Source organism: Octopus sinensis, linkage group LG5 (genome assembly GCF_006345805.1).
Source record: "Octopus sinensis linkage group LG5, ASM634580v1, whole genome shotgun sequence".
In the NCBI taxonomy this organism is placed as follows: domain Eukaryota; kingdom Metazoa; phylum Mollusca; class Cephalopoda; order Octopoda; family Octopodidae; genus Octopus; species Octopus sinensis.
Genome location: NC_043001.1, coordinates 62,254,213 through 62,280,507, shown reverse-complemented (window position 1 = coordinate 62,280,507; position 26,295 = coordinate 62,254,213). Strand labels below are relative to the sequence as shown.

The window sequence follows — 26,295 nt, the reverse complement described above, 5'->3', positions numbered from 1 at the left end:
ATATATTTCGATGGGTGCATGAATTATCCTATTTATTAACATCTTCGTTCAACTCCATTTATTTATTTATTCATATATATATATATATATATATATATCTATATATATATATATATATTATATATAGCAGGAGTAGCTCTATGTGCAGTAGTGGTAAGTAGACGGAAACTAAAAGAAGCCCATGGTATATATATGTTTGTGTGTCTGAGTTTGTCCCCCTACCATTGCTTGACAACTGATGTTGGTGTGTTTACGTCTCCGTAACTTAGCAGTTTGTCAAAAGGAACCAATAGATTGAGTACTAGGCTTACAAAGAATAAGTTCTGGGGTCGATTTGTTCGACTAAAGGTGGTGCTCCAGAATGGCCGCAGTCAAATGATTGAAGCAAATAAAAGAAAATATATATATATATATTGTCAATATAACATATATCAGAATAAGAAGCACACTCTAAAGAATAGAGTATGCATCAAAAGAGAAAGTTAAAGTCTGGTCATAGAGTGACCAACGGTTTCGTATCCATGAAAGTTATAACCTTCTGGACAGCTCATCACACTCTATACAAAGACAATTTTAACTTTTTACCTTGCGGAGATGGAGAAACAGTAGGACAAAATGGTCAAACTGCTAACAAAGAAAAAAGTTCAGTTCTATACTTAAGAGATGAGGAATTATGTACATTATTTACATTTGATGGATATTTGTCCTCATCTTGTTTGTTGTTAACACAACGTTTCGGCTTATATACCCTCCATCTTTCATCAGGTGTCTTGGGGAAATTTCGAACTTGGGTTCTCATTCCTAAGGTATTTTTGATGTTATTATTATTATTATTATTATTATTATTATTATTATTATTATTATTATTATTTTTATTATTATTCAGGTCACTGCCTGGGATCAAACTAGGAATCTTGGGGATAGTAGCCTGCGCTCTTAACCACTACGCCATATGCCCATGGTCGTAGTCATTAAGAACACAGGCTACTAACCCCAAGATTCCGAGTTTGATTCGAGGCAGTGACCTGAATAATATAATATAATAATAATAATAATAATAATAATAATAAATGCCTTGATGCAGTACCAGGCAGTGGCTCTCATGGCTTCTGATCTTAACTGATTGGAAGTGTTATCATGTACATTATTTTGTCTTGGTATAAAAGATGGGCTACAGCAAATATTCTGCTTAATACCACAGATTTGCTTGTCAGTTGTTTGACCTTAACCAGTTGAGCATGTCCCTTAGTGGCTGACGATATGTGCATCTCTGATCACGAGCAGAAGTAGTGGGGGAGCATCATAGCCGTGTGTTGAGAGGAATTCTTGGAGGCTTGGATAGTTCACCTTTGGAAACATGGGTGATTCGTTCAACATCCTTAAACAATCCTTATTCAGGGACCTTTTGAGCGGGATGGGCTACTCGACCAGAAGAAAATTCTAACTGGGCCCCACCTGTAAGGTCATGCGCTGTTTATCTTGATATGAGATCACCATGTTGCGCACATATGGTTGTGATGCATGTGCCTGGTGTACCCTTATCAGACGGGTAGTCATGATGGGTATACTGGGCTTCGTATATTTTTCCCCAGTGTCACTTAATGATAATAATAATAATAATAAATTCGAAAAATACCTTAGGAATGAGAACCCAGGTTTGAAATTTCCCCAGGACACCCGATGAAGGCTGGATGGTATATCAGCCGAAACGTGTTAAGAACAAACAAGGTGAGGACAAATATCCATCAAATGTAAATAATGTACAAGAAAAAAGTTATTGAGGACGGGCTATCTCCCCTGGTTTCAAACTTTGACCACCTAAAACTACGTTTGTCCCTATGGCTACTGAAAGATGTTCCATTCCAGTAACCATTCCCACGTACTATTTCGGTTTTCACAACACACACACGCACATAGACACAGACACACAAACACACCTGCACACACACATTGACACATGCACTTAAATACACACCCACAAAAACATGGACATATGTTGTGAGTTCTAGAATGGAGGTGATGGGATTAAATTTACTCCTTTACGTTTGTTTTAATAATACATATTTCAGGCACATGAATATCAATGATTGTGTAATATTACAATATATTTCATGTGATCAATGGTCATCTCGTTAGACAAATGACACCCAGAAATTTATGATGCATAGTTGCTAGGACCACAGAGGAAGTGAATCTTCTGATATGCAAATGAGAAATAGGCTAGAACGCTATTGAGAATAGAAATTAATTTAATAGCAGTAAATTAGGTTAGTAGCAAATCTTGACTATTTATTTTATAGTACCAGATGTTGTCTGTTGGAAAAGAAAAGTGCAATAATAGAACTTGAGTATCAGCATAAAAGGAGCCATAAATGTGCTAAGATGGATAAATCTTCAAAGAACAATGATAATGATGGATCAAGTAAAGGAATTTAAAGAAAATAAAAGAACATGTAAAAGAAAAGAAATAAGTATACAAAGAAAAAAGGCGAGAGTATGTTAAGTGGGAGGGGTTTGGGCATGTCACTCTTACAGGGGCTGACAGTTACAACTGAATTTACATGTATGTGTAATGAAGAATTGTATAGCAAATATGATTGATAAGCAGAACTTATATTTTAGTAAAAAAGAAATAGTAATTGATATGTAAGAATTGATAATATTGAAAGAATGAATAAGAACTGTTTTATTCTGCAGTTTCTTTTTTGGCTGTACAATGCTGCAAACGAAAGCAGGTGGCAAAAGAACTCTCTGGTTTAACAAGAAAGTTTAAAATGTTACCCGAGGAAAGAATACTTACGAAGCTTGACTTGGAAACAAGTCTGTCTTTTGCACACAACAAAGACAGCAAAAACGTCCAAGGCTAAGTCATGGAAGGACTTTGGGGGTAACCTCAGCTCTGACTTTAGATTGGCCAAAAAGTATTCTTCGTAACAAGAAGCCTTCCACACCTGCCATTAAGAACTCGGCTGGGGCTATTCTGTCTACAGTGAAGAGCATCTTTGGGAGTTGGAGAAAATGCCCTGTTGATCTAAATCCTCAAAAAAGGAGAGGTGGGTAAAAAAAAGCCAATCATGCTATTTTAAATTAATAATAGTTTCAAATTTTGACTCAAAGCCAGCGATTTCGGGGGATAAGTTAATTATATCGACCCAGTACTTGACAGGTACTTTTTGATCGATCCTGAAAGGATGAAAGGCAAAACTGAATTCATCAGTGTTTGAACCGGAAGAAATACCGCATATCATAGTGTTAAATGCTATAACGTCTCTGATAATATATCATCTAATAATAATAATAATAATTCTGTAGTTACAGGACCAGAAATTTAGAGGATGGGGCCCGTTGGTTATATTGATGTCTGTACTTAATTGGTACTTTGTTTATCAACATTGGAAAGATGAAAACTCAGAAGATAAAATGTTGTAACTAAATATCATAAGGTAAATTTCTGACGCTTCAACGATATCTGTCGGCTGCACACTCACATTTTATATCAGCGTATGTATTTTTATATGATGATATTTCAGTTTACATTTTTGAATACTATTTTAAAAATAATTTATTGTAATATGCTTTTTATTTCGCTAACTGCTATTAAAAAAACATGACACAACAGTAGTACTAAGAGTAGTTGTAGTTTTAATAGGAAGTAGTACTGGTGTTATATCTTAAATTCTAACACTGATATTCAATATTATGGATACTATATTATCTATATGAAAATAATGTAAAATAAAATAAATAGTATACTTAATATTGCCAGACTTTGAAAAGAAAAGAAAAAAAAACAACGTAAGGATAGCTGTGTTAAAAATTAAGGAATAACCAGAAATAAGTGTTAAAATAGCAAGCAACAAGAATGGTTGCTTAGTTTTAAGATGTCCAGACCACTTGAGCAGTACTTCGGGCAAGTATCTTCCGCCATTGGTTGTAAATATAATTTAGCAGATAGAGAATTTATTCACCAACGCATACCATCTTTAAGCATCAGCAAGAGAAAGCGATAAATTGGTGCTTTTGAGCAAAGGCATTTTGTGCTATGGATTCTGACGGAGTTGCACAGATGCCTGCTTTCCATTTTTGCCATGTAAATTTGATGGACTAGTGAATGAACTTTTGGAAACCTATCATCACTATGCTGTTATGATAAAGAAATTTAACTGCAACAATTTAATAATGGTTATTTTTAGAGTTTTTTCTTTTTATACTATTTCTATTTATAAGAAAAAAAATTATATTATAGAACTTATCTATATAACTAATTGCATATTTGTTACACTGTTGCTGCATTGCTATATATAATTACTGTAAGCAATGGAGTTTCTTTGACGTAGGTGCATGATCTGCCAGAAATAGCAAACATATCTCTTTTGCTCAAGCCTTTACATCTTAAAAAAGGAAACACATATTGGCTAATATAGCCTACACTTGAAAGTGGTTGAGATGATCAGAACTTGAACACCGTTGAGGTCTGTTCATTGAAGGTCTTCCTGCGATCAAACAATAACGATGACAATAACATGCAATATTACAACTTTACTTCCGAAATACTGATTATCAGGGCTGCATCACTAGAACAGCACTCCGTTGACACTTACCGCTTCATGCTGGCAATCAGTGCTGTCAACAAAATTATCACGAGACATGCGAGAATTACAATTCCAGCTATCAGTCCTGAAAAATGAAATAAAAATATATGAGTTTAAAAATTTTCAGAGCATTAAAAAAAAAATAAATGGATGTGGTAATTTTACTCCAAACTATTACTTTTAAGAAATCTATAGAAATGATATCCATTGCAAACCTTCATTTCAATAAAAATATAAGGCATGGAATTTGGCATAGATAAATGTTCAGCATTAGTCATAAAAAAGGAGCAGGTAGTCGCCAGTGAAGGCATGCAATTACAAGATGAACAGACATTAAAATCACTGAAAGAAGGAGGGAGTTATAAGTATCAAGGAGTATTAGAATCTGACAGAGTACTAACTATGGAAATGAAAACAAAGATTGAGGAATACATTAGAAGGTGAGGAAGCTAATGAAGTCAAAACTAAATGATCCAGATCTAGTGAAGGCTGTAAATACTTGCGCAGTATCGTTACTTAGATATTCAGCAGCTTTTGTAGATTGGACCAAATATGAATTAGCAAAACTAGACAAAAGAACTAGGAAGGAATTCAGTATGAATGGAGGACTCCATCCAAGAGCAGGAGTAGCAAGATTATACTTACCTAGAATGGAAGGTGGAAGAGGGTTAATATCAGCAGAGTTAGCTAGAATAGATACAGCCTCCTTTAAGGACTAATTGAATACAAGCCAAGATAGACAAAAAACCAAGTAGATTCCCAATGTAGGTTATGCAAATCAAAAGAGGATAGTGTTGCTCATATAGTAAGTGAATGTAACATGCTGGCACAGAAAGAATACAAGAAAAGACATGACAACCTTGGGAAAGTAATCCACTAGAAGTTATGTAGAAAGCTAGGATTTGATCATATTGATAAATAGTAATAATAGAAAGTAAGAAATATAAGATATTGTGGGACTTTTGACCTTCAGACAGAATAATTGAAACTAGAAGGCCTCATTTAGTAGTAGTAGATTAAAAAAATAGAAAGTACCAGAAAGTCAATATGAGAAGTTTAAAGTACCAGGGCCTGGCCATTGAGTTACAGAGACTAAGGAAAGTGCGGGTAAAATGAATCCCTGCAGCTATAGGTGCACTGGGAACTATTCCTAAAGATTTGAACAGATGGATAGAGGAAATAGTCATAAAACCCAGTTTAGTAAAGCTCCAGAAAACAGTGTTGTTAGGGACAGCCAGGATACCTAGGAGGGTTCTTGGCATCTAAGGTCACTTGTAGCCTGATGCTAGGAATTTTTCTTTTCCAACAGTCTAATCTGTTGAGCGTATATGAAATGATGATGATGATGATAATAACGATATGAAATAAAAGACAAAAAAAGAGTACCTGCGGCGAGTGAGAAAAATATTGACTTCAAAGCTGAGTGCCAGAAACATCATTTCGGCAATAAACTCGCACGCAGGTGCAGTAGTTCGGTATGGCGCTGGAATCCTGAAGTGGACAGAGGAGGAGCTAAAGGAGATGGGCAGGAATACAATAAAGTTCCTAACGATGCATGGAACTCATCATGCAGACATTAATCGCCTATACATGAAGAGAGCAAATGGAGGAAAGGGACTGCGTACGCATCAATCTCGAGTGATTAATGAGACACCTATTCCAAAGTAAGGAAACCTTGCTAGTGTCAGGAATGAGGGCGCATTGAAAGCAGAGAAAAATGGAAAATCAAAGGAAGAAATACAAAAAGGACATGGAGCATTACGCAACAATTCCATGTAGCCACAACAGAAATTGCTAGAAAACATAGGTAGGATTGGCTGAAGAAAGGAACATTGAAAAGAGAGACTCAGAGTACTATACTGGCAGCGCAAGACCAAGCTTTGGCCACGAATTGGAGGGTCAACCTTCAGAATGAGCAAGTGTCTCAGATGTGCCGTATCTGTAATAGAGTGTGCGAAACAATTGCCCATATCACGAACGAATACCCTAAACTTGACCCAAATCACTATAAGTTGTGGCAATACAATAAAGTAGCTAAAGTACTACATTGGAAACTGTGTGAAAAATGGAGGCTAGAGAGAGGCAAGACGTGATATGTGCACAAACTGCTGGGAGTGGTGGAGTCGGAGACTTGCAAAATCCTCTGGGATTTCCCAATCCAAATAGATCAGGGGCTAGAGCATAACAGACTGGACCTACTGGTGGTCGACAAGATGCAGCACATGTACAATATAGTTGATATTACATGCCCCTACGACCTATGAATAGTCAAGAAGAAAGGCGAAAAAATAGACAATTACAACTCTATTAAGTATGAAATAGCCCGGATATGGAAAATGAAGAAGGTGAAGGTAGTGTTTATTATTGTTGGGTCCTTAGGAGCAGTATCTGAAGGTATCAAGAGGAATATAAAGAAAATTGGAATAGAGTGTCTAGTAGAACTTTTACAAAAGGTTTGCCTCCTTGGCATGGCTAGAATAACCAGAAAAGTATTATATAGCTGAAAAGAACAGATAACATAGTACCGTAGGCTTCAGGCAGCAAGCCCGCTACACAGCAGTTCCAACAAAATATGACAGAAAGAAATAATAATAATAATCCTTTCTGCTATAGGTACAAGACCTGAAAATTTTGGGGAGGAAGCTTGTTGATTACACGGAGCCCAGTGTTTGATTGGTATTTATTTTATCAATCCCAAAAGGATGAAAGCAAAGTTGACCTCGACAGCATTTGAACTCGGATGAAATGCTGCTAAGAATTTTGACTGCTGTGTTAACAATTCCGTCAGCTTGAATAATGATAATAATTTTTTTATCAGAATGCCTGGGTTAATTAATCGACACCGTTGACTTCAGTACTTGACTGGTACTTTATTTTATCGATCTTAAAGGGATGAAAGGCAAATGTTTGGCCTCGGTAGTATTTGATCTTCGAACGTAAACAATCATAAAACCCGCAAGTAATTTCTGTCCAATGCTTTAATGATTCCATTAATTGAGTTCTCCGTTTACCATTAAAATAATTAAAACAAGGCAACACCAACGTCCTCTCAACGATTAGCCGGGGAGGATTTTTAAAATGAGAATATCTGAAATAAACTCGACGACTCTCCCAAACGAAAATACTAAAAATGAACACGACCACTCTCAAAAATTCAGTAAAAAAGGGGGATAATTATCCAGAATCCTTGCCCGGTACCGGATCGATCCTCAAATCTAATCAGTTCGTACCAGTAATGAGGCCAAACATCTCTGAAAGTTTCATCCGAATCCTTCCAGCGGTTCTTGAGATATCTTGTCCACGGACAAACAAGCAATCAAACAAGCAAACGTGACTGAATACAATACATCTGCCTTCGCTAAGGCGAAAGTAAAAACTAAAAACTTACATAAGCCAAAACTATAGAAATGACAACAAAAATATATACTAGACAGCTAACATACACAGTAATTATTCTTTCTAATTTCAGCAAAAGGTTAGCGATTACAACTGGTACTTAATTTTATCGACCCGAAAAGATGAAAGGCAAAGTCAATCGGCGAAATTTGAACTTAAAACGTATAGCCAAAAGAAATGCCACTAAGATTTTTGTCCGGTGTGGGTAGATAACAATTCTATTATCTCGATATAAACAGTAATAATATTCCTTTCTACTGAAAACACAAAGCCCGAAATTTTGGAGGGAGGGGTCTAGTCGATTACATCAGCCTCAGTGTCTACCGGTACTTAATTTATCGACCCCGAAAAGATGAAAGGCAAAATCGACTTCGGCGGAATTTTAACCCAGAACGTGGAAACAGACAAAATACCTATTTCTTTACTACCCATAAGGGGCTAAACACAGAGGGGACAAACAAGGACAGACAAACAGATTAAGTCGATTACATCGACCCCCAGTGCGTAACTGGTACTTAGTTTATCGACCCCGAAAGGATGAAAGGTAAAGTCGACCCGGCGGAATTTGAACTCAGAACGTAACGGCAGACGAAATACAACTAAGCATTTCATGCAGAATGCTTGCAATTCTGTCCGCTTGCCGCCTTATAAACAGTAATAATATTAACTATACATGATTACTGACGTTCTGTTACTCAAATTACCGATGCACCAGCAGTGCTTTTTGTCATACTAGAGATTACTTTGAAGTATACTCAAAGATTTTGACCGTCATTGTATTGGTAAATTTATCAAATACATTAAATAGATTAACTAGATACACGGAACAGTTTTAAAGGTCTTTCACATTTATTTTACCTCATCGTGGTCAGTAAGAGAGGGATCGGCTGGATGCCGTCATTTCTAGTTTAGCAACCTTCCAGAATACTCGTAATTGCAATTTGATGACAAATACAGCGAGTGATAAAAATAGAAGGTAAACCGAAATAGTAAGTTTCCACTTTACCTGTGATAATTTCTTTGCCAAACATTCCAGGCTGCGAAGATACACTTGTGTCTGAAAAAAAGTGGGGGAAAAAATCGACATTACGAAACAATGTCATAAGTTAGATCGATACAGAGGAGATAATTTGTTTGGAAGAAAAACGGTTACTTTCTCAATCTCATGAACTACAAAGAGTAGCTAGTTACAATAATTTCCCTTCGTACATATACATTTTGAGAACCAAAATTTGACTATTTTCCATTCCAATCCGAATAGTCTAGGACATAACATGCCCAACCAACCTCAGATAATTCGAGTAAGGGTATAGACATCAGTTTGCTAGAAGTATTAGACAAATCTCCCTCAAATCCAATAATACTGTCTTGAATTATACCTTGCCAAAAACAAGATAAGCGTGACTTGAACACCTTAATTATAGGTCTGTTCAATCAAGGCTGACCTGTGCCTAAATGATAACAATAACTTTGCACGCATCAACAGCACAGTAGGACGAAACTAAAAAATCATTTTAAAATATTAATTCACCTACCAGATCAAAGCAACTAATGTGAAACTCATAATTATGTCCACATAGAAACAGCACAGATTGTCACAAATAATCCAAAATACAGTGGACTCAAGTAAATTCTAAAAATTCAAAGCTGAATATAAATTCAGCTTTAGAATTTACTTGAGTCCACTGAAGATAGATGTAATATTTTTTTAAATGCTCTATTGTCATACTGAAAAAAAATGCGCAAAATTGTTTCAGGGCAGATTGAAATATGGAGTATATATATGATGTAAAATCTATGGTTTGTATGCAAGAGCTCTGTAGATTCCCACTGTTCCTCATTATCTCTCTCTGCTTCACAAATTCTCATTCTCTTTCTCTCAACCTATTTTCGTATTAATATTTTCTATGCAACTACCTATTCGGCAATCTCAGTATTTCTATCCTTTTCCGATGCCACTGTTCTATAAATCAAGAGAGTTGCTTCAATCAAACAAACCATTCTCTTTCTTAGAGGGGAAGTTGAATTTTGAACGAAACTAAATAATAATCAGTTCTTTTGACTACATTATACTTGATGGTAAATTGAATATTTTGATATTTATTCCTTTCTAAACATTATTAGTGTTATAATTAAAATTAAAAATATTGGTTTCTTTACGTCTTCATAACTCAGCAGCTCAGTAAAAGGTACCGATAGAATAAGTACCAGACCTAAAAATAAGTACTGGGGTTGAGTCATTCGACTAAAATTCTTCAAGGTGGTCTCCCAAAATAGCAGCAATGAATGAATGACAGAAACAAGAAAAGGATAAAATGAGCCATTGGGATTCATCTGAAACAATAGATTGTGTTTACAATTAATGCAGACTTCGAAGAAGGGAATATTATTATCAGGGCCGTCAGCTAGCAGAATTGATAGCATGCCGGATAAAATGTTTAACGGCATTTATTCCGGCTTTACGTTTTGAATTTAAATTCCGATGAGGTCAACTTTGCTTTTCATCCTTTCTGGGTCTCTAAAATAAATATCAGTGAAGTACTGGAGTTGATGTAATCGACCAACTCTCTTCCCTTAAAATTGTTGGCATTGTGCCAAAATTTGAAACATTACTATTAATTTTATTATAAAAAGGTAATCTTGATTTCCAACTCAATGTGAAAGTTGTGTTAGAACACAGAATACTGCGTTATTTACCTTGAGAGAATCTCTCATAAGGACTCGTAAACCAAAATATGTTCAGTAGTGCGATAACAGCTGTTGGGACCCATGACAGGTTGAAATCACATGACCTGGTAGTTCCGGCGGCCGTAGCAGACGATTCTCATATGTCAACTGCATAATTTCGTGTACTTTTGTGCACCATAAGTCCTTATGAGAGATTCTCTCAAGGTAAATAATGTAGAATTCTGTGTTCTAACACAACCTCCATGTTCAGTTTGAGACCAAGATTACTTTTTGATATTAATACTCATTCTGTTACTATAAATTCATTTTGTTATATTTGCATTTGAATGGACTTTTCAACTTACTTTTAAACTACCTCCTTATATATGCGATCTTGTAACGATGTATGAAATTTTATTAATATCCCATATGTTCCTCTCTTTTCCGAAAAACAAATTCTATCAAATCCCATTCTAACGAATTTAACTCTTGTTCTTTCTTGAAGAATATACAGTGGAGAACGTACAAACACAAATTTACTTTCACCTACTTCTGACTCTTATAACTCCTTGACAAACAGTGGATATTTGTGGCCAAATTAACTGTCCGTTTTCTAGTGAAAACCCGTGCAAGGAAAATTATATGTTGAATGAGTTGTTGGTTACATGATCCATCACATTATTGACTACTAAATCAAAGTACCAGTTAGCCTCACACAATGATAGGAATTGAACTAAACATTCTGCTTATCACCAGACATCGTGTCAATTTCAGTATTGTGGATGCATAGACCGATATTACCAACTTTTATGCATATACTCACGTCTTACGCTATTTTCCTCAGTGCCATCCATAACCCCAGTTTCATGATGTTTATTGGTTATAACTGCAACATGACTAGTTTCAGTGGTGCTAAATTTTACTTCCATCTTCCCGTCAGCGGCTGTTTTATGGGTCTTCACCTCTCTATGGACTGGGGTCAGAGCAGGTACCATTCTTACAGTAGAATCGATCACTTCAGTACTTTTAGAAAATATTTCAGACCTACGTGTTGGTGGTAAATCTAGAATCATATCAGAAATGTAAAAACTACAAATTCAGAAGTAATATACAAGATAAATAATATGAATAGTAGCTCCTAGTTACACACACACACACACACACGAGTGCGCGCGTGCACAAAGCAGCTGCAGAAATACTTATCCAAAAATAAACCTCTGCACCTGGCTTTTGTTGACATAGAGAAAGCCTTTGACAGGGTTCCCCACTCCGTTATCTGGTGGTCAATGCAGAAGCTAGAAATAGGTGAGTGGCTGATGAGAGCCGTACAAGCCGTACAAGGGAGCTGTCAGTAAAGTGAAAGTTGGCAACGAGTATAGCAATGAATTCAGTGTACAGGTAGGAGTTCACCAGAGATCAGTTCTCAGCCCCCACTTGTTCATCATAGTCCTCCTGGCAAAAGCAGAGGAATTTAAAAAGAGCTGCTCTTGGGAGTTCTTTCATGTTGATGGCCTTCATATAGCTGAATCACTACCAGAAATGGAGAACAAATTTCAGTAGTGGAAGCAAGGTCTGGAATCAAAGGGCTTCAGGGTTAATTGAGAAAAAAACCAAAGTGTTAATAGGAAAGCGGACATATCACAAATCCCTTCAGGTAGATGGCCCTGCTCGATATGTAGAAAAGGTGCAGGTAGAAACTCTTTAAGATGTACCTGGTTCAAGCTAAGGATACATAAAAGGTGCAGCAATATCAGAGGAAGGTTAACAGGAAAAATAACCTTTGTGTGTTGTCACAGATGTAGTAAGCGCTAGAAATATACAAAAATGAGTCTCCATCAAATGCCAGGAGGATGCCTAGAAGTAGTTGATAACTTTCTTTATCTAGGTGACCAAATCAGCAACGGGAAGAATACTCTGAGAGTGTAGCTGCTAGAATATGAACTGGTTGGGCGAAGTTCAGAGTGCTTCTAACTTTGGTGGTAACAAAGGGCCTCTCTCGCAGAGTGAATGGCAGATTTCATATCTTTGTGCGAAGGGCCATGCTACATGGAAGTGAAACATGGACTATGACGACAGAGAATGTGCAAAGCTTGAAAGAAGTGAAGCTAGTATGTTCCACTAGATGTGCAATGTAAGTGTACACGTGCGACAGAGTATGAGTACCTTAAGAGAAAAATTGGGTATAAGAAGCATCAGCTGTAGTGTGCAAAAGAGAAGACTGCGCTGGTATGGGCATGTGATGCGTATAGATGAGAACAGTTGCGCAAAGAAGTGTCGATCTCTATCCGTGGAAGAGGTAGTCGCAGGAAGACGTGGGATGAGGTGACGAAATATGATCTTTAGATGTTGAATCTCATGGAAGCGATGACAAATGACTGGAATTGTAGTTGTGGCCAGTGCTAGTAACGCGTTAAAGGCACCCGTGCCGGTGATATGTTAAAGGCACCCGTCCAGTGACACACTAAAGGCTTACATTCACCGAATTGATTGGCGTTAGAAATCAAGCCAAAATAGACTGGAGCCTGGTGCAGCTCTCCAGTTTACCAGTTCCAGCCAAACTGTCTAACCTCTGCTAGCATGGAAAATGGACGCTAAATGATGATGATGATGATGATGATGATGATGATGATGAGGAAGAGACAAATCAAAAATACAAAGAAAAAAGCAGGAAAAGCAACAAAAATCAAAGGACGTACACAGTGAATGTATCAGGTTGGCGCTCAGAGAAAGTTTACGATGGAAAAAGAGGTGTTTGACATTTCGAGCATGGCTTTTCGTCAGAAAGAGGAAAGAGGAAACAGTCCAGTGAGAAGGAAAGCATAGTCCGAGAAAAGCACGTGTGTCGTTATATAGCTTAAAAATAACTGACCGGAAGTGGAGAGAGATGGAGAAAGTGGTTTTTGAAGGCAAGAGAGGACAATAAAAATGGTCAGTGTGAGTGTCTGTGTGTTTGTGTGAGTGATGACGTGAGGGAGTGAAGAGACCAGGTTAGTAGCAGTAGTAAGATTTAGGGGTGTACGGAGGTGTGATCGAAAGGCGAGGAAAAGTGTGTATGATGCGTGAGGTGGGAGATGCTGTGTGTGCATACGTAAGAATAAATTCAAATATGAAATAGAAGCAGCGCTGGTATAACGAACATTATCAACCACATGTACTTAATGAACATGATAAATGCATATAGCGTGGAAGTATGTGTAAGTATCTTAACATATGCATTGTACGGGCATACCCACACATAGTTTGCATGCTATATGCATATAAGTTGTAGGCTGACGATATGAGTTATCTTTGATACTGTTCTGGTACGTGACGTCGATATGCCACAAAAATGGCGAAACATCGATGTCCATCACTCCTAGATGGGATTAGTGGTGATAATTTATTGGCATCCAGTGTTATACTACTTTTTCCCATATCGAAGTTGCAAAGAAATTCGATAAGCTGATACTTTCTATACAGCTGACTGTTAGCTGCTAAAAATGCGAATAAAATTTATAATTTAGGGAGTGGAACAGGTAAAAATGTAAGCTATATATGTTTCTTAACCAGCTGTTGCTTATTCTGCAATTGTTACACAATGAACTCTTCTCAGCTTAGCTAATCATCAGCCTACAAATACCTTAATGAAGTTTACATGTCACACAGAATGTCAGCTACGACGCAACAGTGAGTCCAACTCACGTAAATGGATGACAGCTAGTTAAGAAACATGTGCAGCTTACATTTTACTTGTTCCATTCCCTGAATTTGGTATATATATATAAGTTCAGCAAAATTTAGATTCAGATGAATATGGTACTTAAGTCAAAGGCACCAGAATTTTGTATGGTATTATCCATATAAATCAAATGACTCATTAATAAAACAAATCCCCATTTACTAGCTAATTATGATTCTATATTAATAGAAATGGAGATATATAAATATGAAATAATTGCAAAAAATTCTATATATCTAGAGAAATTACTTGGTTCGTCTTGATTACCTCCCTTCCATTACTTTTTAATATATTTTAATATATCTTATTGACTCCTGATATATGTGCTAAATTAATAAAGTTTTTTTTCCACAGTTAGTAAATATTATGTATAACATTTTCTTTTAATTCAATTCATTAAAAAATCACCATTTACTAGTTAATTATGATTATATATTAATAGAAATGGATATATATATATATATATATATATATATATATATATATATATATATATATTTATATAAATATGAAATGATTTCTATATTTTCTATCCATATATAAGATACTAATATTTATTGAAATCCTTTAGAAAATTATCTAAAGAATATTTACTTAAATTTCTTAATATAGAATCTGGATGTTAAATGGTAAGACACATTAAAACCTCTAGAGCACTAGTAGTCTATGTTCCACTACCCCTCTAACTTCAACTTACTAGCTTTTTGCTATAATACATTAAATGCATCTAAACTGAATTCCTCAAAATGGGAATAGGTTTATGGTTTTGACATTTGTACTTCCCCTTCCTATATCTATAAATAGAAAAAATGCTTTGTCTCCATCCAACCAAAAATAAAATCCCCCATCCCCACTGACAGATCTAAATAACAAAGTGAACTCAAAGTTAAAATCTACAGTCAGAGAGTGAATATACTGCTATCATGTTCTTAAGAATGAAATCAACCTCTCTGTCTGTATATTTACCCTCTTTATAATGTTGGCAAATCAAACAGAGATAAGAATGTGCATTGTCCGTTTGATTGGAAAATTCTATAAGTGGCTGAAGATTGCTCGACATTTTAAAACTGACGTAATACTTACAGTGTTTAATAAAATGAAGTAGCATGAAACAACTGTACTACTCTACCTCGGATATACTTGTTGCTTATTTTGATTATATATATACATACGTATATATATATATATATAATATATATATATATATATATATTATATATATATATATTATATATATATATATATATATAAAGCTGTTGTGTAAGGCCGGAACAATGCGAGAAGGTGCAAATTATACTACAAAAGGAAAAGAAAACAAAACGATGTTTCAGATTTACCTTGTATTTCTATATTTCGGGGTGAAGACTCCTTCTTCAGGACATTTGGAAAAACCGTAGTAGGAAAAATCATTGCTCAGATGTGTAGGGGGAATGAGGTAGGGGAGGATAGAGGAAAGTGACATAATAATAATCCTTTCTACTATAGGCACAAGGCCTGAAATTTTGGGAGGTGGGATCCAGTCAATTAGATCGATTCCACTATGCAACTGGTACCTAATTTATCGATCCCGAAACAATGAAAGGCAAAGTCAACCTCGACGGAATTTTAATTCAGAACGCAGCGACGGGCAACGTACCGCTAAGCATTTCGTCCAACATGCAACCGATTCTGCCAGCTCACTGCCTTATGTAATAGTTATAGTAATAATTATTTCTACTCGAGGCACAAGGTCTTGAAAATTTTGGGGGAAGGGGCTAGTCAATTACATCGACCCCAGCACTTAACTGGTACTTATTTCCTCGATCCCGAAAGGATGAAATGCAAAGTCGACCTCCGCGGAATTTGAACTCAGAAGGTAGCGGGAAACGAAATACCGCTAAGCATTTCGCCCGGCATACTAACAATTCTGCCAGCTCACCACCATGGTAGTCATAGTAGTAGTAGTAGTAGTAGTAGTAGTAGTAGTAGTAGTAGTAGTAGCACCAGTAGTAGTAATGGTTCCAAATTTTGCAGCAATTGTGGGGAAGGGGTTAAATCGATTACGTCGACCCCAGTGCACAACTGATACTTATTTTATTGACCGCGATAAGCTGAAAGGCAAAGTCGATCTCGGCGGAATTTGAACTCGGAACGTAGCGACAGACGAAATACTACTAAGCATTTCGCCCAGAGTGCTAACGATTCTGCTAGCTCGTTAATAATGACAATAATAATAATACTAATAATAATAATAATAATTTTAATAATAATAATAATAATAATAATAATAATGATAATGATAATTTGAACATTCAAGAGAGTAACTTTAATTTTCTTTCTACTGTCACGTATTGTTCACACTATAAGTGTCAAGAACTCAAGAACTGGTAAGCCGAAACGTTTGCTTGACAGAAGTTCTGAAGATTCCTCCTGTTTGTTCCATATAGAGTTTCCACTAACCATATATATATTGTTGTATTTGGGGATGGTCATGTTGCTACTTTATCCAATAAAAACACACACACTATATATTTGGTGTTCACTTGCTTTTATATTAATTATATTTCGGACAGAGTTCTTTTGTTACACTTCTGTGACGTCATTAGTGATATTTTGCTTTCTTGTTTCTTTTTTGTGTGTCTCTCCTTACTGATGACCTGCCATTTTGTATTCCTATTGTATGTGTCTTTATTTGCGCATGCGTATATCCCTGTATGTGTCTATGTTTAGTGTGTGTGTATGTGAGAATGTGCCTGCATTATCAGTATCCCCTGTTTATACACGTTCGTTTAATTTACTTATATTTATTTTATTCATTTGTTTATATCTACTTACTTTTTCTTTTCTTTCTATTTTTTTGTATTAATTAAATGTAATTTAATTTAATTTGTTAATATATATATTTATTTAATTCCATTTATTTATCTGTGCATTGTATTATATTCATATTATTATCAGTTTATGGGGATCTTAGTCTGTCATAGGTTGTGGTGTGTGAGGTGTGTGGGGTGTGTGTGTGCTAGTGTTCCATTCTAGTTTCCTATTGAGGCTAGGTTTATCTTCTATTATGTGTGTAGATTCTGCATTTTGTCTAAGCGTTGCGTCTGTTCTATGTGTGGACAAGATTTTAACTTCTATGTTGTTGAGTGAGCTCCCGTGTTCCTGCTTGGTGTGCTGGTACAGAACCGATGAGCTCTTCTCTTCTTTAAGTTCCTTCCAATGCTCATGTACTCAATGCTCATGATACAAGTAACACCCAAAAGAGATCTAAAGAAGAATGTAACGATCAAGAAGGTGAATGACAATGACCTTTTTGTGTGCACGGTCTGTGACAGACCATACCTGTCTTTTGCTGGCCTCAAATCTCATCTGTGAACGCATGGAAAACAAACCTCCACCAACTATTCTGCATATATGTCTGTGCACACCTTTGAATGCCGTGTATGCCAGAAGGTTTGCAAATCCAACGGAGGCCTCAAGAGACATTTTAAGATCCACAAAGAGCAGAACTTATTTGCAGCTCTTGGTGGTCCTAATTGGAAGTGCAATCTATGTGGGTGTCTTTTCAGAACATTGTCTGGTTTAAAAAGCCACATCAGATGCCATGATGGTACTAAGGTGTAGGTACAGGAGGTGGTCAAACTCTGCATAAGGAGTAGACAATCACCATATACATATATACACACACACATATATACACACACACATATATACATATATAATATAATGTATCTATCTATCTATCTATCTATCTATCTATCTATCTATCTATCTACTATCTATCTATCTATCTATCTATCTATCTATATATATAATATATATATATATATATATATATATATATAATATATATATATATATATATATATCTGTATATGTATACGTGTGTGTGTGTTTATCTTTTACTTGCTTGAGTCATTGAAATGCGGCATGCTGGGGCACTGATTTAGAACAAATCGACCCCAGTACTTATTTTTAAAGTTTGTTACTTATTCTGTTGGTCTCTTTTGCTGAACTAATACCTTATAGGAACGTAAAGAAACCAACACTGGTTGCCAAACAGTGAGGGGTGTACAAACATAAACTCAAGAACAAAGACACATACATAAATACACACAGATGTATGTTTGTGTGTGTGAAAAACGGATTTCCACACAGTTTCCGTCTACAAAATTCATTCACAAGGCATGAAATTTTCAAAGCGAGCTTCTTAACCACACAACCATGCATGTGCTTAGCCATTTACCATCACTAGAGACAATAATCTGAAAAATTAATCGCATTAACATTCTGTTATCGTTATACTGTATTAATTATACATGTTGAATCATCTCACCTTTCTTACTAACATCGCTTTTGGCAATATCGTCTTTATTTATTTCTGATGTTGTTTTGATTTTATCAGTTGTCTGAATTTGAGTTGTTTTCTTCTCAATTGTTTCCGGACACGTGTCTTTCCATGGAAGTGCAGGTTTGCTGTGGACATTATCAGTTGTCAGTGCTGAAATTGAAAGGAAATTTATATGTATCGGTACACAAATACATATGCGCGTATCGCGTAGACATATATGTGGATGAATGACATAGAGCTGTATTCAAATAAATGAAAAAAAGTACTGAAAGCATTTGAGGGCAATATATATATATATATTATATATATATATATACTTATAAATTGATTCAATATAGAGATAACGGATTTTTAAAATTCTAACGGCCAGTTTGCCCGACTTCGATTTTTTTTTGCTGTAGCGAGTAGATTATATGTGGAAGTTGACGGTTTAATAGTCTATTATCAGTGTATATTGGCTTTGAAATAATTTTCTTTAGCCCTTACTTATAAGTTGTTTATAATTTTAACCGTAAAGGTATTTTAATATGCTACCACATTACTTGATGGAATTTTTTTCTGTAGAGAAAAAAACTTCATCCTATATTAGTAGTATATATATACATACACAAACACATACATACATATGAACGAAGAGAGTAATAATTATTTCAAATTTTTGCCACAGGGGCAGCTTGGGGATGAGTCGATTACATCGACCCCAGTGTTCAACTGGTACTTAATTTATCGAACCATAAAGATGAAAGGCAAAGTCGACCTCGTCAAAATTTGAACTCAGAACGTAGCGACGGACGAAATACCGCTAAGTATTTCGTCCAGCGTGCTAACGATTCTGCCAACTTGCCACCTTAATGAAGACTATAATAATTTTCCCAAATATATATACCTTCTTACCAATCCAAATACCTATCAACTGACCTACATTCACGCTTGTCTGTAGGTAAGTTGAATTCTAAATAAGGAATACAAGCCTGGTAAAAAACATTGATAAATGCAAAGAAATATTTTTGTGCAAGTCCTTATCGCAATGAAACAACAAAATTATGCTAAGTAACACGAATTACAGCTATATTCATAGACTGGGCATGTGAAGAGACCCGTATCTTGGCCCCCAAAACAAGGATATATATGTATGTGTGAATGTGTGTGTGTATGTGTGCATCCATGTGCACGCTTGTAGCTATCTATCTGTCTGTCTGTCTGTCTCTCTATCTCGAAGCAGAAAAGCATAAATTGCACATAGAGTTCATAATATTATTGTGCTCAATTGCTGTTTCAAGATAAACACAGGGAAATGTATAATTACATAACTGTGATACGTAATTAAATTAAATTTAATTAATTTAGATAAATTTAAGTGGTATGTTTACCCAAATCATCAGGAATGTTGCGTTATGTTAGTCAGAAAGCTGTTACAAGTTTAAATACATTGAGACAGAGATGAACATCGAGAAGAAGAGGAAGTAGAAAACTGGGTACAAAAAAGAAAGAATAAAACAAAATATATGGATAAGTAAATATACATATATTAATATTAGAATTTGTGTTTGAAGCAGCTTAAATAATGTAAACATTATTAATATGACATACTTAATGTACGTGCGTGGTTAAGCGTTGTGAAGGTGTAGCTTTTGTTTGCAGGGAATTGCACTATAATCACATCTATTCATCAAACAGCTGTAACAGATTGGAAAAATCATTGTTTACACCGGCCAGTCTTGTCTGATCGATGTTTTTTCTTTAAGTTCGTATGTACATTTTTACTTTAATATTGTAACTTTTTCAAACACTCTCGCTTATCACTTTTTAACCTCGTGTAAAATATATATACATATAGTTTTTCGTTTTTTAATATTAATATGTATATGTATAACTCTGGTTTTTTCTACTAGTCCACCTGTTACGTTATATTCTACTATACAAACGTGGCCCTGTTTATTATACTTTGTCTCGACCTGTTACCATCTTTTAAAAACATACCCTTTAGCTTTTCATCCTTATTTTTATGTTATAGTTTACCGCACATATAGACGTGCATACACATTGATATGTCTGTCTTTTATTCACTTTCGTCTCTCTTACTATTATTATTACTGTTATTTTTCCCTTTTTAAAACTTGCTTACTAAAATCCTATTTTTTCCCTATTACCCTACTTGTATTCTCCCTTTTGTATCTTATTTAATTTACTTTATTTTATTAAACCTTTTTTGATGTCCTTACAAAAATTCTTCACATTGATGAAAATGACAATGCATAAATTTAATCATAATTACTATGGTTATAAATTTTTCTTATATATTTGTATATTCCTTTGAAACGTGCGTATGTATTTTGTATAAAATCTAATTTTGATTCAACATCTTTTTCTCCTCCATTTTTCTATAATTGTTTTATGGTATTTTTATATCTATAACGATATTTTTCCACTACTATTTTCATATTCTTATTACTTGGTTGGCTGTTTTTTATGAATATGAGGAATCTTTATTAGAAATCATTCTTTCTCTCTTTGTAGACCTCTCAAAAAGTTTGAACTGTTCTCTTTTGAATTTATTTTCCCCATATATCTATATCTACATCTATATCTATCTATCTATCTATCTATCTATCTATCTATCTATCTATCTATCTATCTATCTATCTATCTATCTATCTATCTATCGACAGACGTGTTGTCACATCGGCTCCGAAGGTAATCGTTTATTTTGACTATTTATAGCCCATATTTTGTGTACATTTTTGCAAATAAGGTGTGTAAGGTACCCAACCTTCGTTTGAGTGCTTTTCCAAGGGAGGAATTCGCCCCTAGGAGCAGTTTCAACCCCATTTCATTTCTGTAATTTTCTTCTCGACATTAGAAAATGTCGAGAAATTTTATTGTAGAACGCTGGTCGCGTTCTTTTATTGACCAACATTTTCCTAGTTTGGAAGCACTAGGAGAAAAAAAGAACGTACGCACGCCAAGTGCAAACATGAATATCGGTGAAATGAAGGCTGCAACCACGTGCGGTAACAGCCCTGTCACCACCGCCACCACCACCACGACCACTAACAACAGCAACAACGAGACTAATACTGCTACCACCACCACCACCACCACCACCACCACCACTACCACGACCAACATAAATGATAAAAATAAAACTCACACGAAAACTATTGACAAAAACAACAGCAACAACAAGAACAACAATAAAAATGAACTATCTAATAGTGAAGATGTTAATACAAAAAAATCAACAACAGTAAATTTCGCTGACACTCTTCGCCAGAAGAAGGAGATCGTAACATTTACAAATGAAGAGCTCATAGAAACAAGAGCTCTCTTTACAACACGTGGACAAGATTTAGTGCTGCATACACCTCAACACATAAAGCAAGAAATAAAAAATAAGACAATTATATATAAAATTATTAGAAAAAACAAAAAACTAAATGAACAGATTACAAAAACTGATGTGGAAAAATGCTTAAAAAACATAATGAAAGAAAAAGAATATATAAACTGGAGTCCCCAGTTTAACACAGTAGTGGTCCGCTTCCCTAACCAGGAAGTGGCAAAAGCTCACTCTACTGAGTCTCTGGGAAATGAGGAAATCATCATGGTCCCATACTATAAAAACCAGAGAGTGAGTCGAATCACTATTAAAAATGTACCTCCGGAGCTTCCTAACAAATGGATAACAGGGGTAATCTGTTACCATTTAAAAAATATCAATATTTTAGAAACCGCCGTGTACCCTGGCGACATTTGGGGTGGGAAGACAATAGTGGTGACCATACAGATTGAGGGAGCCTCTATCGAGAGCCTACCGGATAAGATCCACTTGGAAAATGGGCAATGCTTATATGTTGTGGCAGAAGGCAAAAAGCCTAGATGCTACAAATGTGGCAGCCCCGAACATTTAATTGCCAAGTGCGATCTGGTACAGGAAAAACAAGAAAGAACAAATCAGAAAACAAATAAAATCCCTTTGTTGCCAACACCAACACCAACACACTCAATTATGGAACAATGCCAAGAAAAACAACTAACCAGCAAACAAGTCCCAACAACATCACCAAGAAAAGAAACAGTACCAACACAATCACCGTTGACTTCACAACCAATTAAACATGTTGAATCAACAAAAAATAGACCAACACCCACACCTAGGATGACAATTAAAAAGACAGAAAACAGTGACGAGAAGACAAATGCTACCCCTAACACCACAACAACACAAACACCGCACAAAACATCAACAATCTATACAAGCATACATAGTAATGCAAATGATTTGCCTCTACCCCATACTGATACGTCGGACGACGAAAGTTCGACGGAATGGCAAATAGCCACAGGGGGTAAAAGAAAAAGATCCAAAAAATCCACCAAACAAGGAAGTAAAGCAGGGAGATATCTAACACAGGACAACATCCCCCTAGACAATCAAAAAAGTAATGAACCCGTAAAACCACACACACAACTAACTGCAATAGACACAGGCAATAAAGAATTAATGGACTACATCACATCCAACATGGTCATCTGTGAAGATGACTTTAAGACAAACAATTATCCGCACACCACACCACCGAAACACATCAGAATTTTACACATAACACAAGCACAACACCACATACTGAAAACAATATTTCCGAATGCGGTAGGCGGGTATCAACGATACCTGTCGAAAAAACTATACAAACACCTCATCAAAAACAATACAAAAGAAGAGGAAAAAAATGAAACTTTTAAAATGAGTAAGTGACCTCCCTTCTTGCTTCTTGTCTCTTCTAATGTAGTGTGTAAAACACAATTTTCGTAAATGTCAAGTATGCTTAAATTAGGTTGTGTGAATGTGCGTGGCTTGGCATCGGCTTGGAAGCAAGGTTACCTTCTAAACGACATCAAATCACTGGACGTAGATATAGTAGCTATCAGTGAAACCAGACTCAGTAAGCCGCGGGCCCTCGAGTCCATGTTTGGCAAGCAATTTGACATTTATTTTTCTCCCTGTCTGCCTAACATGGGTGGTGGAGGTACTGCGGTGCTTTTTCGAAAGAGTCTAAAGGTAAAAGTAAGAGCAATATTCCTAGACCCGGAGAGTAGGCGGGTTGTCTTGGACGTGGATGGCAGAAATGGGTGTGCATTCCGTCTGATGGCAGTTTATGCACCGTCCTTAACGGGTCGGGCGGATTTCTTCAGACGTCTAGAGGTTTTCCTGGGTACGTCTAGACCTTTACTGTTAGTAGGGGATTGGAACGCTACCTTGGACACGCATCTAGATTATGTGGGAAGGGATAGGAATAGAAGGGGGTGTAATAGCCTCAAAGACCTGCTCAGACGTTTCCATTTGTCTGACAGGTTCCGACTCGACCATCCGAACGTGCCAACGTGGACTTGGACAAACCGCGTCGGATCGTCGAGATCTTATCTAGATAGAATTCTATGCAGGACAGCGGATAGGGATAGTGTAGGATGTCCACAATTTAAAATAGTCAGCTACACAGATCACAAATTTGTTACGTGTACGCTCGACTTAGATAAAACACATAGGCAGGGTCCCGGTTACTGGAAACTGAACACGTCGCTGTTAGCGCGACAGGTTTACAGGGACTGGATTAGCGAGTTAATTAAGAGGGCGCTGACGGGAGCGGTCGTTAACAACCGCTGGTGGTACGCCCTGAAAATGGCAATAAAATCGGAATCAATTAGGTTTAGCAAGGAATTAGCGATAGAACGAAATAGAGTAGAGGGAGACTTAGTTAAGAAACTAGAAGAGGCACTTACCACTGGCAGCGCAACCAAGGTGCTGGCTGCGAGGATGGCCCTCGACCAACACCTCAACGCCAAGCACGAAGGTTGCGTCGTCAGAGCTAAAATGCGTGCCTTAAGGAACGAAGGGATTGAAGCTGCGCGAGAGGCCCGGGTAGCGGAGGCGCAGCGTGGCAACAGAGCCACCATTCGGTCTCTAATAGATCAACAGGGATGCAGTTTACTCGAACCCGAAAGGATGTGTGAGGCCTTTCAACAGCACTTTGCTCGACTGTTTGGTGCGAGTGGTGGGTCGGAAGGCGGGATGGATTTCAGTGCCTACCTGACCGACCTGCCGCGGCTCTCGGCAAGAGAAGCGGAGTGTTGTGAAAGTCCCATCACAGCCGCTGACGTGTGGGATGCGATGGCGGGCTGCGCGAGGGATAAGTCGCCTGGATTGGATGGTTTACCCTACGAGCTGTATTGTCGAATGCCAGACTTGTTTGGCGACCTCTTGGCATCAGTCTACTGCAACTGGCAACAAAACGGGAGAATCCCCGGTTTCGTGAGCCGAGGTGCAGTGACGTTGCTGAAGAAATACCCAAACAAGGGGAATTTTATAGATAATTTCAGGCCCATCACTCTGCTCAACGCAGATTTGAAAATTTTGGCCAAAGTAATAGCCGAGAGGTTGGCGCCTGTCATTGGTAAACTGGTCGACAGGGCGCAAACGTGCGCCGTGCCGGGCAGAACCATACATGACAACCTCCATCTGATGCGCTATATTGTGGACAGGGTAGTTCAGGATCCTGGCATGGGTGGGGCGCTGATCAATTTGGATCAGTCTAAAGCCTTCGATAGGGTCGACCATCGGTACTTGGCGGCCGTCCTTAGGGCGGCTGGCTTCGGTCCCGTCTTCCGCGGTTGGATCGCTGCCTTGTATAGCGGCATCCGATCGGTGATTCGGGTGAACGGTCACCTGTCGAAACCGTTTGACATCACGCGTTCGGTCCGTCAGGGGTGTCCCCTGTCGGCGCTTCTGTATGTATTGACTCTCGAGCCGCTACTGCGGAACCTGGCGACACTGAGGGGCATCCCACGGGAACTGGGTTGCGGGACGAGCGTGTCGGCATATGCGGACGATGTCACCGTCATAGTGTCGAGCGACAAACACATCAAGATGATAGGCGAGACACTAAGAAAATACGAAACGGTGACGGGAGCAAAGATTAACCCGGAAAAGTCAGTGGGTTTGCTACTCGGCACCTGGAGAAGCAAGCCCATGCCGTCCGACTGCGACTCAGTAGTGGGACGCTGGACGGACGGACCGGTTAAATTGCTCGGGGTCTGGTTCAGTCCGGACCTCCAAATGGATAAGAACTGGGACGAGATCACGAGTAGAGTGGTCGCTCTCAGCCAAACATGGGCCGAGAGAAAGCTGTCTCTAAAAGGCCGGGCGGAGGTGGCGAACGCGTACATCGCATCCGTCATCGATTACCGCCTGATCGTCGTACCTTGTCCCGACGCCACCATCACCAAACTGGAACGCATACTCTTCCGCTTCTTGTGGAAGGGTGGCGTTCCGATGGTGAGGAAGTCCATTTGCAGTCAACATCCGTTGAATGGAGGACTGGGCATGCCGTGGTTGATGATGCGCAGGCATGCGCTGAGACTGCGACATCTCTGGAAATTCATCGACGACGGTGAACAGGTTTGGGCGCCGTTTGTGAGGCGCGACTTCACGCAGCTCGTCTCACTGACCGAACTGCAAACGTGGATCAAAAAGAGACCGAAACTGGGCGATTGGCACCGAGAGTGTCGCCAAGCTCTACAGCAGCTCTGCCGACCGG

General features: G+C 37.4%; 1 protein-coding gene across 4 annotated transcripts in view; it reads right to left on the bottom strand.

Moving 5' to 3' along the window:
- LOC115211776 overlaps positions 1–26,295 on the bottom strand; it is a 130,422-nt gene that overhangs the window by 8,157 nt on the left and 95,970 nt on the right. For 3 of the 4 annotated variants that reach the window (XR_004999063.1, XM_029780451.2, XM_029780453.2), the window contains exons 6-9: positions 18,689–18,853; positions 11,479–11,718; positions 8,995–9,045; positions 4,602–4,677 (exon numbers count right to left, since the gene is read on the bottom strand). Coding sequence is in view for 3 of the 4 variants with exons in the window: in XM_029780451.2 (XP_029636311.1) it covers positions 4,602–4,677; positions 8,995–9,045; positions 11,479–11,718; positions 18,689–18,853 (532 nt within the window). In the remaining variant the exon portion in view is untranslated. The remainder of the gene's footprint in view (positions 1–4,601; positions 4,678–8,994; positions 9,046–11,478; positions 11,719–18,688; positions 18,854–26,295) is intronic. The other variant, XM_029780452.2, reaches the window with a different exon arrangement.